Below are 15,279 nucleotides of genomic sequence, written 5' to 3'. Positions count from 1 at the left end.
CATACTGTTTCAGATTATATCCAACGGCATTTTTAAAAAGATTACGGCATGATTACACGCTGAGATAAATCTTTTACTAAAGGGTACCACTAGAGCTGAAAATACCATGATAACTTAGATACTAGCTTTGCCAACCCTACTCAATCTCAGCAATTAAATATAGCTTAATTGGCAATTGTTGAATTATATCAGAATATATCACCTTAAGTCAGGAGGATATGATATGCTTTCATACCATAATAATTCAGGTAGGATATGATATGTTTGTAGATCTATTGAGAAAAAAAGAGAGAAAGGAATACGCTTTTAGAAGTTAGATATTGTGAAAGGTTGCTTTCCATAAATAGATGTCATAGTGGCATAAGCGAGTCCTTTGTCAAAGAAAAGAAGAATGGCATGGAAGGTACATACACTTCTGCCTTCTTTTTCACTTGTTTATTGCTCATCTTGCTTTCCAATTTTCTGCAAATGCAAAGTGAGTGCTCCTGTGGTCCTCTCATCCCATGCATTCAAAATGAACAAGAATTCCCCAAATATCTGGCTTTGGCCCATGATCCCCATGATCAGTCAATCACTATAGAGTTTGTACGGAAGTCGATCATTAATCTAGCTAGAGTACAAAAATATATGCTTTAGATGGATATCTGAAATCGGATTCGGATAATTTTTTTAATATCCGTCGGATTCGGATTCGGTATAAATTTTCGGATTCAGACACAGAAATATCCGAATCCAAACCTATCCGTTTGCACCCCTGTGTGTAGACGATTTGAACAAATTATTAACACGCAGTCAGTCGCTTTAATAGTTTGATGTCATGCAAGATGCAACTAACATACATTTACCGAATATCTACAATGATCTGATCTTCACATACTACTATTGTAATTTATATATCCAAAGATATGATCATTGATCACAATTTATGATTACATGTGTGGGCCAATGCTTGAATATTGTTGTGTGAAATCTTGAAGTCTCTGGATCCAACCATCATGCCTTTCTTTCTTCGACTTATTTTTTGTGTCGCTGCCCAGCTATTCTTTCTAGTCGACGGTTCTTCTAAAATGGGAGACAAACCTGAAACAATAGGATCGCGGGAAGGTGAGATCAAGTGTTAAAAAAGTACAATACCGTAGTATATATATGCACTATATATTATGCAGTATGCCAATATAATGCCATCACGGACTCAAATTTTATAAATGGAACAAGCACTAATAGATCAAGCTAATTAATTGCGCATGACACTATACTGAACCACAATTTGACAAGGCTAGAAACATATAGCACACACGCAATCTATTAGCTGAGTTGTGAAGATAACCAAGGTTTATAAATTATGAGTAAAGCTAGTACTCAATATTTGTTTTTCTACGACAAAGTTAGAATAACTAAGAATCAATAACCTATCTTCAATACAAGCAATGTTACGATGTTAGAAATTTTAGTCATGCAGCTATGCGCCTATGGACACTATTTTAAGGCAAACAGAAAATACATAACTTACCAGATATTGAAATCTCCTTCTGCTTCATCATAATTGCCCCACGATCACCATCACCTTCACCATCATTATCATCTCTATCTCTATCAGCAGTGCCATTTGATTCATGTACTTGTTCCTTTCCTTTCTTACAGTACTTAACCTCAGCAGAAGCAAAAAGGCAAGTAGCATTCATTTGCTTACCGATCATGCGTGCCGCGTAGTAAGGAACCTTAACATGTTTCGCCTTCTTGGAAGTGATACAACCATTAACAAACATGATACAATCCATCAAGCTCTCTTTAGCTAACCCCTTCATGTCATATGCTTGTGATCTTCTCCACAAGCTCTTGTTATGAGAATTCACAGGGTTTGAAAGACAGAGAGCTCGTGTTGAATCACTAATGGCTGCTTCTGCATCTTTTAGTAGTAAATAACATTGAGCTCTATTACTGTAAAGAACTAATCTATCCTTTCTCAACTTCAATGGACATAGACTCAAACCTTCTGTATACTTTGAAATAGCTTCTTCAATCTCTCCTGCCCAAAACTTCTCGTTTCCTTGTTGTTTCAACAAATTAACTAATACCCTTCTCTCTCCTACCTCTTCTTCAGAGATAGGTCTCTCTCTTTTTCTCCTCTGCACCTTCAAATCCCATAGCAAGTTTAATGCTCTTTCTACAGATTTGTTGATAATGGGCATTGACTTTTTTGTTTTATAATATAGCAGAAGAACTTTTGTGATGCTTTCTCCTACTTTAGTTCTTCCACCAAGGTTTTGAACTTCAACCAAATCAACGAGAAACAGAACAGAAATCTCCATAACTTTGTACCTAGTATCTGAGTCTTTCAGAAGCAAGAGAAGACAATCAACTCCCATGTATTGCCAATCATCTGAAGATCTAGAGAGATTACATAAAGCCTCGATAACGTGTTTTGATTCTGCAATGCTTTTTCTTCCTGTTTTGTTGTAACAGAGAATTCTAATAAGCCCAAAACCACCAGGTGAACTGTGATTCATCAATCCACCCCACATATCACATAAATCTTCCAAGAACTTTTGGTTGCAAATCAGATTTAACGATTTCCCTTTGGAAGCAAAACTACTTAGAAGATAAATAGACCAGCATTGATTCTGGCTTGCCCATTCCTCTGCTTTTCGATTTTCCATTTCTAATCCACCAACACCTCTACTAAGCAAATCACAATGATACTTCAATCTCTTCTTCTCATCCTTCACTCCCACCAATTCAATGTACACCACATCAAGACAAGTCGCAGCTATTTTCATAACCAACTCGACTACCTCTTCTTCGCGTTCTGCAACCGCATGGAAGGTTGCTTCATAGCTTGCTAGATGACCCAAGGCTCGAACTGCAACTCTTTGCTCGACCCAACTTATCTTTCCCCTTAAAAGTTCCATCAAAGGTATAACTACGCCAGAATTCACGGCTTCTTCGGCGAATTCAACTTTGTTCATGGTATAAGAACCAATGACATGAGCAGCATAATAAGGTATATATATGTTTTGATCCCTAAGAAGCCAATCTCTATCATTGATTCCTCTTGAAATGAGGCTGGCCATGCACTGAAAAATACCAAGAGATGGGAATTCTGGATCGTTTGGCTGCGTCATGGCAATGTTCCAGAGTCCACTCAGTACCAAAACATGTTCTTGATCATCTCTGATTGGCATTTCTTTGAAACATTTGATAATTCCAGCTCTTCTTAACAAAGGGTCTGATTCTTTCATGGTGCAGAAGAAGCAAGAGGGATTGGAACATGTTTCCTCCATGGGCATGTTAGTGTTTCTGTTGTCTGGGTTTTAGAAAGATTTGATGATATCAGGTGATTGAATAGGGTTTTTGTTTGTAATGCATTATAACTTATAAGCCATGATATATAGATGGAAAGTTGGTGGGGGGTGACATAGAGACATAGAGTTAGGCACACCTAGCGGCGCATGAAAAGAAAATATATACTATATTATATAAAAATGCGCCTTTTAAGTGAAGTGAGCAATTTTTGAAGCTGATATGGAATGTACTTTGCGGCATCTGTTTGTTTATGCCAAACAAGAAAAAGAGAGTCTGAGAAGGTCTAGAGAAAAGAGAGCGAGAGTGCTCCAGCTTTTAACTTTTCAGTACTCAAAGCTGATTTTGTGTCCCTCTGAATTTGAACTTGCATTTAGTGAACATGGTTGAAATATATGAGCTTTAAGACAACATAGTACTTGTTTCAACTGTTTCTTTGCAACAAGTTTCTTTTGTCACTTATAACGTGCTGATAAAAGCTAAATTTGCTTTGAGATTCTGGGGGGGGGAGAAATATTTTGAATCCAAGAACTGACCGTGTTACACTCGAGGAATTTTAGATCAAGGACTGATGAGACGTTGTATGTGTATATTGTATGCATCAATAAATTGGGATATAGAAATTGTACGCACTTGAACGGTTCAAAAAACTACAATAGCAGAAACAGCATGTCATGTCCTTATATTTTAAATGTCTTCTGAGAGTGTTGCTGGGGATACATAAATGTTCAAGCTTCTTTCTTACTTTCTTTCTGGGAAGTGCTTTCCATCTTACCAAAACAAGGAAACAAGAGATGGGGTGGTCCTCAGTCCTCACTCCAGCCATAATTTATTCTGAGATGCTAAGAGTACCAAACTTGGTGTTATTGCAAATAGGAAGAGGAGGTGAGTTTATACTTGTTTAGTTGTTCTCCATGAAGGTGTATGTGTCATGACAATATTCAGGTTTTGTATGTAATTTTCAGTGGGATTGAGAGTTGGTTGAAGTAGCTATGATTGTAGTAGTGTTATATGCTAGAAAGCCTAGAATGGTGGCATCCAAAAGTGTAATCTAAAATGAGAACTAAACTAAAATTGTAAAATGCAGCTTATTACTTCGGACAGTTTGGACTTTGGAGTAACCACTGAAATGTGGCATATAGCTTACCAAATGGGCAATGAAAGCCGGACCCTGCCTTGGTCCCCAGAGCTTCCAGACTATCCCAGAATTGCAATTTTGAATAATCTGCTTCAGTGTATGATGTGGGGGTAACTCAAGTAGTGCATGCTTTTGAAGCTCATATGCAAAAACGAATTGGGATGGTCTCAAGAATATGCGGCTACTATATAAAAACATGCAAGTTAGTCTAAATTATAATGTTTACTTTCCAATGTCTTTACTATGATGGTGATGATTATGTTTCTCTATCCAGAAGGTATGAGTTTGCTTTGTTTATAGGTGATTAGGAGTTGTGCCATAGATTATATATGTTTATAAGCACGTGATCTTGGAATAATTGGATATGAGATTTGCTTAAACATAATTTTTTTTTTGAAAAAGTAAGCTGGGGTTAAGGTATACCCCCACCTGATATTATTGCAAAAGGTTAAACCTTACAAGCCAAGCCTCCTTAAGAGTTAGATCATTGAAAGGAGGAGCACAAAGACACTATATCGACAGGCTTCAAACCTAACATATATAAGATAACATATTAGTCATCCTACAATCGAACTTAAGAAAGTAGAAATGATAATCCTATCATGATTTCTTTAACAATCTTAGAATGATCCTTTCTAAGATGAGTCTGCATTATTTTCTCATAGTTGCAAAAGAAACCTTTGTTTAAGTCCCAAAGTATCATCCCAAAACTCTTTGGTGTAGTCTTCAAGATTTCTTCTTCTTGTTTTTATTAGCCATTCTTCATCATCATAGCAAGATTTCTATAAGAACGCCTCTTGGATCCTTTTTGCTTCACAAAGAAGATTTTGATCCTTAGAAGGCGTTGTTGGGGCTCTTGGAATAAAAAACTTCGGTTGGATATGAGATTTGCAAACTAAACATGTCCTTCTAAATTATTGACCTCTGCTCCTCTGCATTAATTAAGTTTCTCTCCTTTCTAAATTATTGAGTAAGCAAATATATTGTCCTTCTACTTGTTTTTGAGACACCATTGTAACATTGTTGACGAGGAAGGTTCAAATGCTCCATCAACATTCTATTTTCTTTCTTCTTGTCTTCTTTCTTAGAAGTGCTTCCCACACATCAACATTCTATTTTCTTTCTTCTTGTCTTCTTTCTTAAAAGTACTTCCCACACGACTGTAAAGCAGAGAAACAGCTACCCAGTAAATGGGGCAGTCCTCAGTCCTCAGTCCTACTATGTACTAATCAAAGTATCAAACACAATTTAATCCAAACACCATATTAATCGTATACCGAAATGAGCCTCAGTTGTAGTGTCCTTCAGATAGCACAGCTACAATAAAATATAAATATTTTAAAAATACAAATCCGATTAATCTACGTGCGTGAGAATTCACTAGCTGACTGTAACGCAAATGCTTATAAACCATGACTACATTGTACATCAATTGCTTCAGTGGGAGAGGAAAAGCAGGAAAAACCTTGGTTCTCTGTCCTATGAAAACACCATGCTGCAGTGGTCCCAAATTTTCCAGCCAATCGATGAACTCACAGTCGAATAATATGCTCCAGAGCTCAAAATATTAAGGATGTTCAACCTGTTCATGATTTGCAGTTTGGGTTGGTCTCAAGAAAATGCGGCTACTATAATTTTAAAACCAGTTATGCTGTCTGTTTTCGAAAACCAGTATTGTCTCTTTTTACAACTTTTCAAGGCATTTAGAATGATGCTGATGATTACGTGTGCGATTGTTTATTTGGTCGACATTGGTAATGGATTACACGTTACTGTCTAATAAGTCCGCGCCTTTGGTATGGAAATTTTCCAAAGCATTTGACCGGGGCACCTGAATCAGCAGAGATTTGAACCAGACTTACGGTGTTTGTTGTGATTTCTCACTTAAGCAAAATCTTTTTAATGCTACGTAGCGTACATATCAATGAACAACTGCCCGACTAACGGACTATGTACAGCTCTCAATGGGCCATGGGGAGTGGTGGAGGAGAGATGAGACAACTAAGGCTTTGTAGGAACTAGGAAATGATATCCATCTTCGTACTTGTCAAGACTCAAGACTAATCTGAATTCAGAAAATGTAATTAAATCTTACTTCGACAGAACATCAGGCCACTTTATTATATGAAGATAACAACCTATCGTTTGTTTTGCTTGATTCATGATGTCCAGTAAAAAGTATGCAAAAGTATGAAAACTAAAGCCAATTCCAAAGTCAATCCTGAATAAGTATGCAGTGGGGTTCTTCACTTCTTCTACGATGATATCCAACATTTTCGCAATATTAATCTAGCACTCTGTTTATGCCGATTCATGATGGCCCCTTTTGCATTATATTACGAAGTCCAGTTAAATTTTTTGCAAAGCATGAAAAACAAAAGCCCTTGCTATACCCACAACTACTATATTAACCGGTTTTGCAACGATATACATTGTAAATCACAGATTCACAGCACACCAGTCAAAGAGTAAACATTTCTCTGAGCACGGCGCAATTAATTATCCTGACACCAATAAAAACAACTGGTCCTTCATTAAATCCAGAAAACCCCACAATATGCTAGATAAACCGATGCCCCAAACAGATTCACATTTCATAGGGTCTACACATTAAGATATAAGCAAGAAGTACAACCTAACAAAGTACTTCTGTGCAAATAAGATGTCCAAAACCTAACAAAGCACCACAGCTAACTTTGAAGTTAGTATGCCCGAAACCCTCATGTACAAGAAACAACTTCAAAATGCACCACGAGTACCCTCACTTGATGAAGTGAGGGTTGAGCAACCTAGCGATCTCGAGAAATCCAACACGTTCTTTGCCTGCAAATACTTTCTTCAGCTTCTCATCACACACAATAATCTTCTTGTTTTCAGGATCCTACAATTGTAAGAAGGTACAATAAAAGCCACATCATCACAGATTTGGAGTGTATGAATCAAGATACTACAAAACCAAGACCCATGTCATGAACTAAACTAAACAAAGTTACAAGAACCAGTAATAAGCAACCAAAAGAATCAAACATTAAGCTTGGAGTATAAATAAAGATGCATACCATAAACAAATACCTAACGAAATTCTGTATTCTGTCCAATAAAAAATATACGAGGGTACTCTATCAGCTTGTGAGTTGTGACCAGTGACACTAAGATTCTACATAGCAAGACGACACTCAAAAATGTGTATCAAGGATAAAATGTGGGCCACCTTTAAAGAGCATTCAAACATAACAACTACACCAATTCAACCCCATTGACATACTTGAAAACATTATCCTAAAGGAAAGAACAAATATCCAAAACACAATCAGTCACCAACAATTCCTTTTTACACAGAAGAGGTAGATTAATTATCCTTCGTACACCAAAATAGCACGCCAATCCAAATAAGCTTGAAAAGGCTAGTGGACAGACCAGATGGCTCATGTCACTGGGTCTCGGGCAATTTGTACTGATCTTTCGTATGATAAATGTTACTAAGTTTCAATTGTCAAATTTGACAATGGAAAAGCTTAAAGAAATGGGTGCTAAAGTTGTTGGTCCTTGCAGAAATTTAATACATCATTACCTTTTCATAATAATTACAAACTTTCCAACAAACATCCATATATGCTATTCAACCCATTTATTTAGCAGCCAAAGTAAATCCATATATGATGTTCAGCCCATTTATTTATCAGCTAAACTGAAAATAGATATGACTAACAATATTTCCCATTCCCAAATAAACTTATAATAACAATGTTTACGAATACTATTACCAACACAGTTAAAGGCATGTTAGGAGATTCAACTCATAAAATGTAAATGAAAAACCCACAGAAAAGTGGGTAAAACAATAAAGGTGTACTTACGGTCATACAATTTCACCAAGTTGCAAATAGGTAGTTTCACTCCCTTGTTCAACTATAATATTTTTTGTCTACTATGTCTGGCTTGCCAACAAAATGTGGCTACTGTTCAAATTAATACCAGGATATTGTAATATCATAAACTCTACCATCAAAACAAAATAGTTGTCCACCTTTTCAACAGATAAACCAACTATAATTCAACCATCCATCTATTCGACAACTAAATTATAAGCTATCTTCATATAATAAAACAAATACCCATTGTAAAACAGCACACAAACCCAAAAAATAGACCATAGCTATATACTCATCACTAGTCCAACAGTGTTTCACATATATCCTGGCCTATTAAATCGTTGAGTACTCACCGATTACGTACTCGCTGCTTAGCCGACCGTGATCACAATTGGGCTCAAAAACTCCCCGAGTACTCGGCCGATTAGGCCCGATTAGCCGAGTAATTGTGTTCACTATTTCAACTAATTCAATGTTAAACATTGAACTCGACATTTCGCCGATTCGACCAACCCTCGATTCTGTAAAGTTTTACACTTTAATCATATTTATTTTAGTTCATTGAGGTTTTTAATTGTTTATTGATTGGTTGGGTTCTTAATTGGCTTTATTATGCTGGTATTTCAAAGTTAAATATAGTTAATAATTATTTGTAAAGAAATATAGTGTTATGAAAAATTGTCCATTAATCCCAATTAATCCCCGACCGATTACACCTACTCACTACTCGCTGATTTAACTGCACAGCATATATCTCATTTATCAACAGACCATTATTCCACATTTGAAAACGGGTCCATCCTTTAAAACAACAAAACAAATCTCATTTATCTATTTCAAAACTCTATAAAATAAAATAAAAATGTAGAGTTACATATAATACAATAATAATACCTGAAGATTGTGTTCCTTGATGTGAACCCAAATCTGCTTAAGAGCTTGGGTTCTAGCAATTTCAGGAACACCAAAAACATCTTGCAATGCAGCTGATATAGGGATTGGCTTAGAAATACCAGACGGTGCAGCCTTCTTCTTAGTTGATTTATCACTACCAGTGGCAGCAGCGGGCTTTTTTGAGGCAGCAGCGGGTTTTTTTGAGGCAGCAGCGGGTTTTGAAGAAGCCGCAAAAGTGCGGACGTGGTTAGTTTTAGGAAGAGAGAAACCAAGGGTCGATGAAGATGACCTAATCAAGGCTTGTGAAACCAACCCAGACAAACGACGGAAAGATGAGTTTGCCATTTGAAATGTTGAGAGAAATGAGCTGTGGGCTAATAGTAGAAGAGAGAGTGACTGATGAGACTGAGGAAGAAAAACCCTAAACCCCCTTTTCGGAAGGAGGGTTTTATAATTAAATTACGGTAACACGTGTCGTGATTGGTAGAGAATCAACGGTTCATATTTCTACTTGGGTGCAGCACCAACGGCTATTCATGGGCTATTTATTATTGGGCTGATGGAGTATTGTATTTTTCTTCAAAGAACGGGCCTGTTGGACAATATTGAGTTTTAATTTTGGTTTTAGTTAGGGTCAGTCTGTAATTATGGATCAAAGACAGTTTTTGTTCAATGATAATTTTGTCCTCGACTTGATTATTTTGGACAAAAGCATACATGTCTCCACTTTGTTTGACCCTTTTTCTCTCTGGCTCCACTATTTTTTGGGAATCATGTTTAATTACAGAGAGAATGGGTGATTCAAATTTTAGCAACCAATTTACATGTAAAAAGGTGTATACATATTTTAATACACATGCATAATGGTGCATAATGATGTGTGCAGGTTGGTATATATATGCATAGTGGTGTTTGTATATGTATCGGACTACTACTCTTAAATTCCAACTTAAAAATATTATCGACGACAACAATATTGAAATCAAGATAAATTACACAATTAATTAACATAAGATTGATTTTGATATAAATTCAAATTAAAGATTTGAATATTAAATTCAACACTAACCTATAATTAAAAGTTCAAATATTGTTTGTGTTTGCCATAAAAAAATAAGTGTTAAATCACTAATCACAACACATAAATCAACTAATTATTTTTTCAATCAACAAAATAACCTATTCATTATTAAAATATTTAAAAAACCTAATATTTTGTTTATGCATCTACTAACCATAAAGTCTTCAACTTTTGATAGTAAAATTGTTGTCAACTTTTTGAAAAAATATCTAAAAACATTTGAAACAACTAAAAATCTAAAACAAGTATATATATATGAATAAAAAAAATTATGTTTTAAATTATTTTGTATGGAGAAGATTTGAAGTTATTTAATGTTAGTCATTTATATATATTTCTATTAAATGTTTGTCATAGAAATAAGGAATTGATATAATGATATGTCATTTTAAATTTCTATTATATATAGAAGGAGAAGATTATTATTGGAAAAAAATAAAACAAAAATAGAAAATTTTGTCCTAGAACCATAAATAAAAATAATTCGTTACTACAACCATAATTATTTTTCAATTTGTTTGTGGGATTAGGCCTTCATTTTTTTATTTTATGGACCTATTTACATTTTCAACATTTTATTCTTTCAAATTATATCCCGGGGTACGAGGCCATCCCTAATAACCTTCCGTGTCCAAATATGAGTATGATCAGGATTTACAGCATTCCCAACAGAAAAGTAAACATATCTAACTAATCTAAGCCATAGTTGTTTAGCATTTGATTATATATATATATAATATGAAAAATCAAATGGTCAAATTCCATAAATCCATAAGACGCTAGATAAACCGGAAGCCCAAAACAGTCAAACAGATACAGGTCTACAGATTGCAAGAAGTAAAACCTAACAAACAAAGTACTTCCTCTCAGTCAAGAAGTAAAACCTAACAAACAAAGTAACGAAAGCACCATTACACATTCCCAAGTTAGTATGACCAAAATCCCTCATGTACAAGAAACAGCTTCAAAATGAACCCCACCAGTAGGCTCTTCACTTGATGAAGTGAGGGTTGAGCAGCCCGGAGATCTCAAGAAAGCCAACACGCTCTTTGCCTGCAAATATTTTCTTCAGCTTCTCGTCACACACGATAATCTTCTTGTTTTCAGGATCCTACAAAATGAAGGCAGGAATAGTGAAACCACAACAGCATAGACATTGGATATATCCTACAAGAAATTATGCTCTACACAACACAAACTGCATCATGAACTAAACCTCAAATTTTACTGAACAAAGTTTCAAGTACCAATTATATGTGTACACACAGAAATCAACTTTCAAGCTTTGAGTATATATAGAGATGCATACCATTTACAAATACGAAATTGGGTTCTGTCTGTCTGTCTGTCTGTACAACAAAATACAAATTGGGGTACTATCAGCTTCTGGCCAGTCATACTAAGATTCTGTAATCAAGGCAACATTCTAAAATGTGCCTTGAGGATAAATCGTGGCCGACTTTACAACAGATACTTGGAAGAATCTTTTCCTTTGCAGAAAAAAAAGAGGATACATTCGCACTACGCCCGCACCAAACACATTGCAGGCGACGGTATTGTCGTGTCTATATATAGAAACCATAATTGTAAGTTTCCTACACTACGTAGCAAACAGATCAGAGTTATGTGGTGTTTTGAAACATTGTGATTTGAGCAAATCATAACACTGACAACATTAATAATTTCAGAAACAGAAAAAACTTGTATTGCAAGAAAATCTAAACAGACCTATCACAAGTCATGCAAAAAGACAATCCATTTGTTGATCATGTATTCCTCGGACACAGACATACAACAGAACACAGTCCGAGAAAAACTCTTTACTGGAGGTAAGAAACAAAACAAGGGATATCATAATTTACGGTTCTGTTGTGTTAGTTTAAAGAAGAAATCCCCAAACACATATACTCCTAGGTTTTAAAAATCACCTAATACACACAAATCAATCACATTGTTAAGAGCTAAATCAATCACATTCTATGAATGGCTAACAATATTACCCAACAATACGTTGAGAAGGTTATGAATACCAACATAGTCAAAACTTTCAACAACCATTAAGACTCTAACATTCATATGATAAAATGAAGAACAACAAAAATGCCCACAGACAATTCGAGGGTAAAAACATTAAAGATCAGTTAATGGTCATTCAATTTCACCAAAATTGCAAATGGGCTTTCCCAAACACATCTACTCCTAAGTTTTAAATCAACTAAAAGGATTTCTACTATGTATCATTCTATGAATGGCAACAAACCACTCAAAAGCAATATTCACTCTACAACTCCATCCATTTGACTAGGGCTGGTTAAATCAACAAAAAGCCCACCCAAGAGGGTAAAACATTAAAGATCAGTTTTCATTCAATTTCACCAAAATTGCAAATGGGCGATTCTCGCCGCTTGTTCAACTAAAAAGGACTACGAATCATTCGCCAACAAACCACTAATAAGAATATTCTCACAACTCCATCCATTTGACTAGGGCTTCTACTAATAGCCGAAGTCGAGCTTGACGTGACTTCGTGCTCAACATGCAGAAGTTGGACTCGAACTCGCCTTCGAGCTTAATATTGAAGCTCGAGCTCGACTCGTCTAGTTCTACTAATAGCTCGAGCTCAACTCGGCTCAACTCGTTTTACACGTCAAGCTCAAGCTCAGGTTCGAGCTAGAGTTCAGTTATGCTCGTTTGAACTTGAACTCGAGCTCAAACTCGAAAAAAATGTATATAAAACATTAAAACTAGTATAAATTATAAATTATAGTTGGGTATAAAGTATAAAATGGCGTATAAATTATAAATTATATACTATGTGTGGGCTTATAAAACGAGTAGCTCGCGAGCTACTCGAACTATTCGCTATCTAGAATGAGCTTTACATTAAGCTCAAACTCGACTCATACTTTTGTGCGGACAAGTTTGAGTCGAGCCTTCGAAGAGCCGAGCTCGAGTTACTCACGAACAGCTCGACCTCTATGACCAGCCCTACATTTGACTACTCAAAGTTCAAAAGTGCAACCTTATCCAAACATTGACTAACTGGTCCAAATGATTTTAGCACCAAGATATCATTTATCAAAAGAACATTCTTTCTTCATCTACGAAGCATTTTAAGAAACCCCTTCATTTTTCAAAAAAATAAATTGCACCCGCTATTCAAAATAACAACTTTATCCATATATTTCAACACCCACAATATTATTTAAAGAAATAAGTAAATAAAACCTTATCCAACTAATACCTGAAGATTGTGTTGTTTGATGTAAGCCCAAATCTGCTTAAGAGCTTGAGTTCTAGGAATTTCAGTAACACCCAGAAGCTCCTGCATTGCAGGCGAAATGGGCCTTGGCTTCGTAATACCCCTCGGTTCACGCTTCCCACTAGTTGAACCAGCAACAGCAGAAGCAGGTTTTGAGGTAGCCGCAAAGGTTGAAAAGCGCACAGTGCGTGCGTTAGTAAAGTGAGTTTTGGGAACAGCGAAATGAAGGGTCGATGAAGATGGGCTAATAAATGTCTGTGGTACAAACCCAGACAAACTACAGAATGAAGAAACCGCCGCCATTGAGAAGTCACGAAATATCAGTACCGAGAAATTAAACACTTGAGGATTTGTGAGAAAACAAAGTGGTGGGAGTAGATGAGAGTGAAGAAGAAAAACCCCAAGCCCTGCTGAAACGATGGAAAGGTTTTTGGTAAGAGAAGTCTCCTTCCTATCTTTTCGTAACACGTGGCAGATCGAACCGTCACGATCGATTGTTTTGGGGATCAACGGTGGATATCTAATTGTTGGAATGGATATTTGTAATGGGCTTTCCACTTGGGTTCACGGGTCCGTTAAACAATGTTTGGGCTTAGATTCATGGGTTATTCTTTTTTAGGACTCACGTTTATTTTTCTTTCAAAATTTCCTGTGGTTTTTTTTCATGGGCTTGAACAAAGAACAGGCCCATTGGACAGAATTGGAGATTAATTTAGCTTCTAGTTTGGGTCGGCAGATAATTATGGCTTAAGGATAAATCGGGTTGACCATTGCTGAAAAACGATAGTACCCTCATTTAAGTTTTTATCAGTTAAATCAAAATCTCACGTGACTTTTTAATTTTGTTTTTGACCTTCATCACATTCACATTTTATGTTATGACTAACAAGATAAATTTTATTTATTTCATGTTGTACACATGTATACTCGTATGTGCATGTGTGGTAGTAGTGTTTGTATGTTTGCTGCACACATGTATAATGGTGTGTTTATGTGTGGTAGTAGCGTTTGTATGTTTGTTACACACATGCATAATAATGTATTCATATGTGGTATACACATGCATAGTAGTGTTTTCAACACTTGTTATCTTGGCGTGTATGCACATATATATATAGTGTTTGCATGTGTGTAACACACGATAATAAAAAATTGCGTGTGTGATATACACATGTATAATAGTGTGTGCATGTTGATATACACGCATGCAATGCATATATATCATACATGCATAGTGGTGTTCGCATGTTTGTTTTACACATGCATACTAGTGTGTTCATGTGTGGTAGTAGTGTTTACATGTGTGTTATGTACATGTATACATTATACACATGTATATAATGATGTTTGCGTGTGTGTTATCTGGCATAATAATAGTGTGTGCATGTTGATATATCACATATATAGACGCGTGCATATCACACATGCATAGTGATGTTTGTATGTTTATTGGACACATACATCCCGGTGTGTGCATGTGTGGTAGTAGCATTTGCATGTGTTGTTGCACAAATGTATAATGGTGTGTGCATGTGTGGTATACACATACATAGTAGTGTTTACATATGTGTTATGCACATGTATAATGATGTTTGCATGTGTGTTAAAATTGTGTGTGTGTATGTTGGTATACACATGCAGTGTATATTATATATACATAGTAGTGGTTACATGTATATTATAGAAGGTCATAATTGGTATTAATAAAAAAATAATTTGCTGGCGTCAACTT

General features: G+C 35.8%; 3 protein-coding genes across 3 annotated transcripts; all 3 read right to left on the bottom strand.

Annotated features, from left to right (window-relative positions):
* Positions 1–776: 776 nt before the first annotated feature.
* On the bottom strand, positions 777–3,424 carry LOC147520728 (ARM-repeat/Tetratricopeptide repeat (TPR)-like protein). Its single transcript, XM_086594980.1, has 2 exons — positions 1,511–3,424; positions 777–1,080 (listed from the first exon to the last, which is right to left on the bottom strand). The coding sequence occupies exons 1-2, from the start codon at positions 3,285–3,287 to the stop codon at positions 917–919; spliced, it is 1,941 nt and encodes a 646-aa protein (XP_086451106.1). The 5' UTR covers positions 3,288–3,424; the 3' UTR covers positions 777–916.
* Positions 3,425–6,954: 3,530 nt separating this feature from the next.
* Positions 6,955–9,726, bottom strand: LOC147520727 (uncharacterized). Its single transcript, XM_086592231.1, has 2 exons — positions 9,205–9,726; positions 6,955–7,319 (listed from the first exon to the last, which is right to left on the bottom strand). The coding sequence occupies exons 1-2, from the start codon at positions 9,547–9,549 to the stop codon at positions 7,200–7,202; spliced, it is 465 nt and encodes a 154-aa protein (XP_086448357.1). The 5' UTR covers positions 9,550–9,726; the 3' UTR covers positions 6,955–7,199.
* A 1,268-nt stretch (positions 9,727–10,994) lies between these two features.
* Positions 10,995–13,973, bottom strand: LOC147520726 (uncharacterized). Its single transcript, XM_086592233.1, has 2 exons — positions 13,530–13,973; positions 10,995–11,396 (listed from the first exon to the last, which is right to left on the bottom strand). The coding sequence occupies exons 1-2, from the start codon at positions 13,848–13,850 to the stop codon at positions 11,277–11,279; spliced, it is 441 nt and encodes a 146-aa protein (XP_086448359.1). The 5' UTR covers positions 13,851–13,973; the 3' UTR covers positions 10,995–11,276.
* Between the last annotated feature and the right edge of the window lie 1,306 nt (positions 13,974–15,279).

Source organism: Coptis chinensis, chromosome 2 (assembly GCF_015680905.1).
Source record: "Coptis chinensis isolate HL-2020 chromosome 2, ASM1568090v1, whole genome shotgun sequence".
In the NCBI taxonomy this organism is placed as follows: domain Eukaryota; kingdom Viridiplantae; phylum Streptophyta; class Magnoliopsida; order Ranunculales; family Ranunculaceae; genus Coptis; species Coptis chinensis.
The sequence above is the reverse complement of the archived record's forward strand: the minus strand, read 5'-3'. Positions and strand labels throughout refer to the sequence as shown.

What these genes read in the sequence shown, in the direction of transcription:
- LOC147520728 (XM_086594980.1), bottom strand. Translation starts at nt 3,287, where the DNA reads ATGCCCATGGAGGAAACATGTTCCAATCCCTCTTGCTTCTTCTGCACC. An exon ending in GAAGGAGATTTCAATATCTG is followed by an intron (nt 1,081 to 1,510) that starts GTAAGTTATGTA and finishes CTATTGTTTCAG; the next exon opens with GTTTGTCTCCCATTTTAGAA.
- LOC147520726 (XM_086592233.1), bottom strand. Translation starts at nt 13,850, where the DNA reads ATGGCGGCGGTTTCTTCATTCTGTAGTTTGTCTGGGTTTGTACCACAG. An exon ending in TCAAACAACACAATCTTCAG is followed by an intron (nt 11,397 to 13,529) that starts GTATTAGTTGGA and finishes TTCATTTTGTAG; the next exon opens with GATCCTGAAAACAAGAAGAT.
- LOC147520727 (XM_086592231.1), bottom strand. Translation starts at nt 9,549, where the DNA reads ATGGCAAACTCATCTTTCCGTCGTTTGTCTGGGTTGGTTTCACAAGCC. An exon ending in TCAAGGAACACAATCTTCAG is followed by an intron (nt 7,320 to 9,204) that starts GTATTATTATTG and finishes TTACAATTGTAG; the next exon opens with GATCCTGAAAACAAGAAGAT.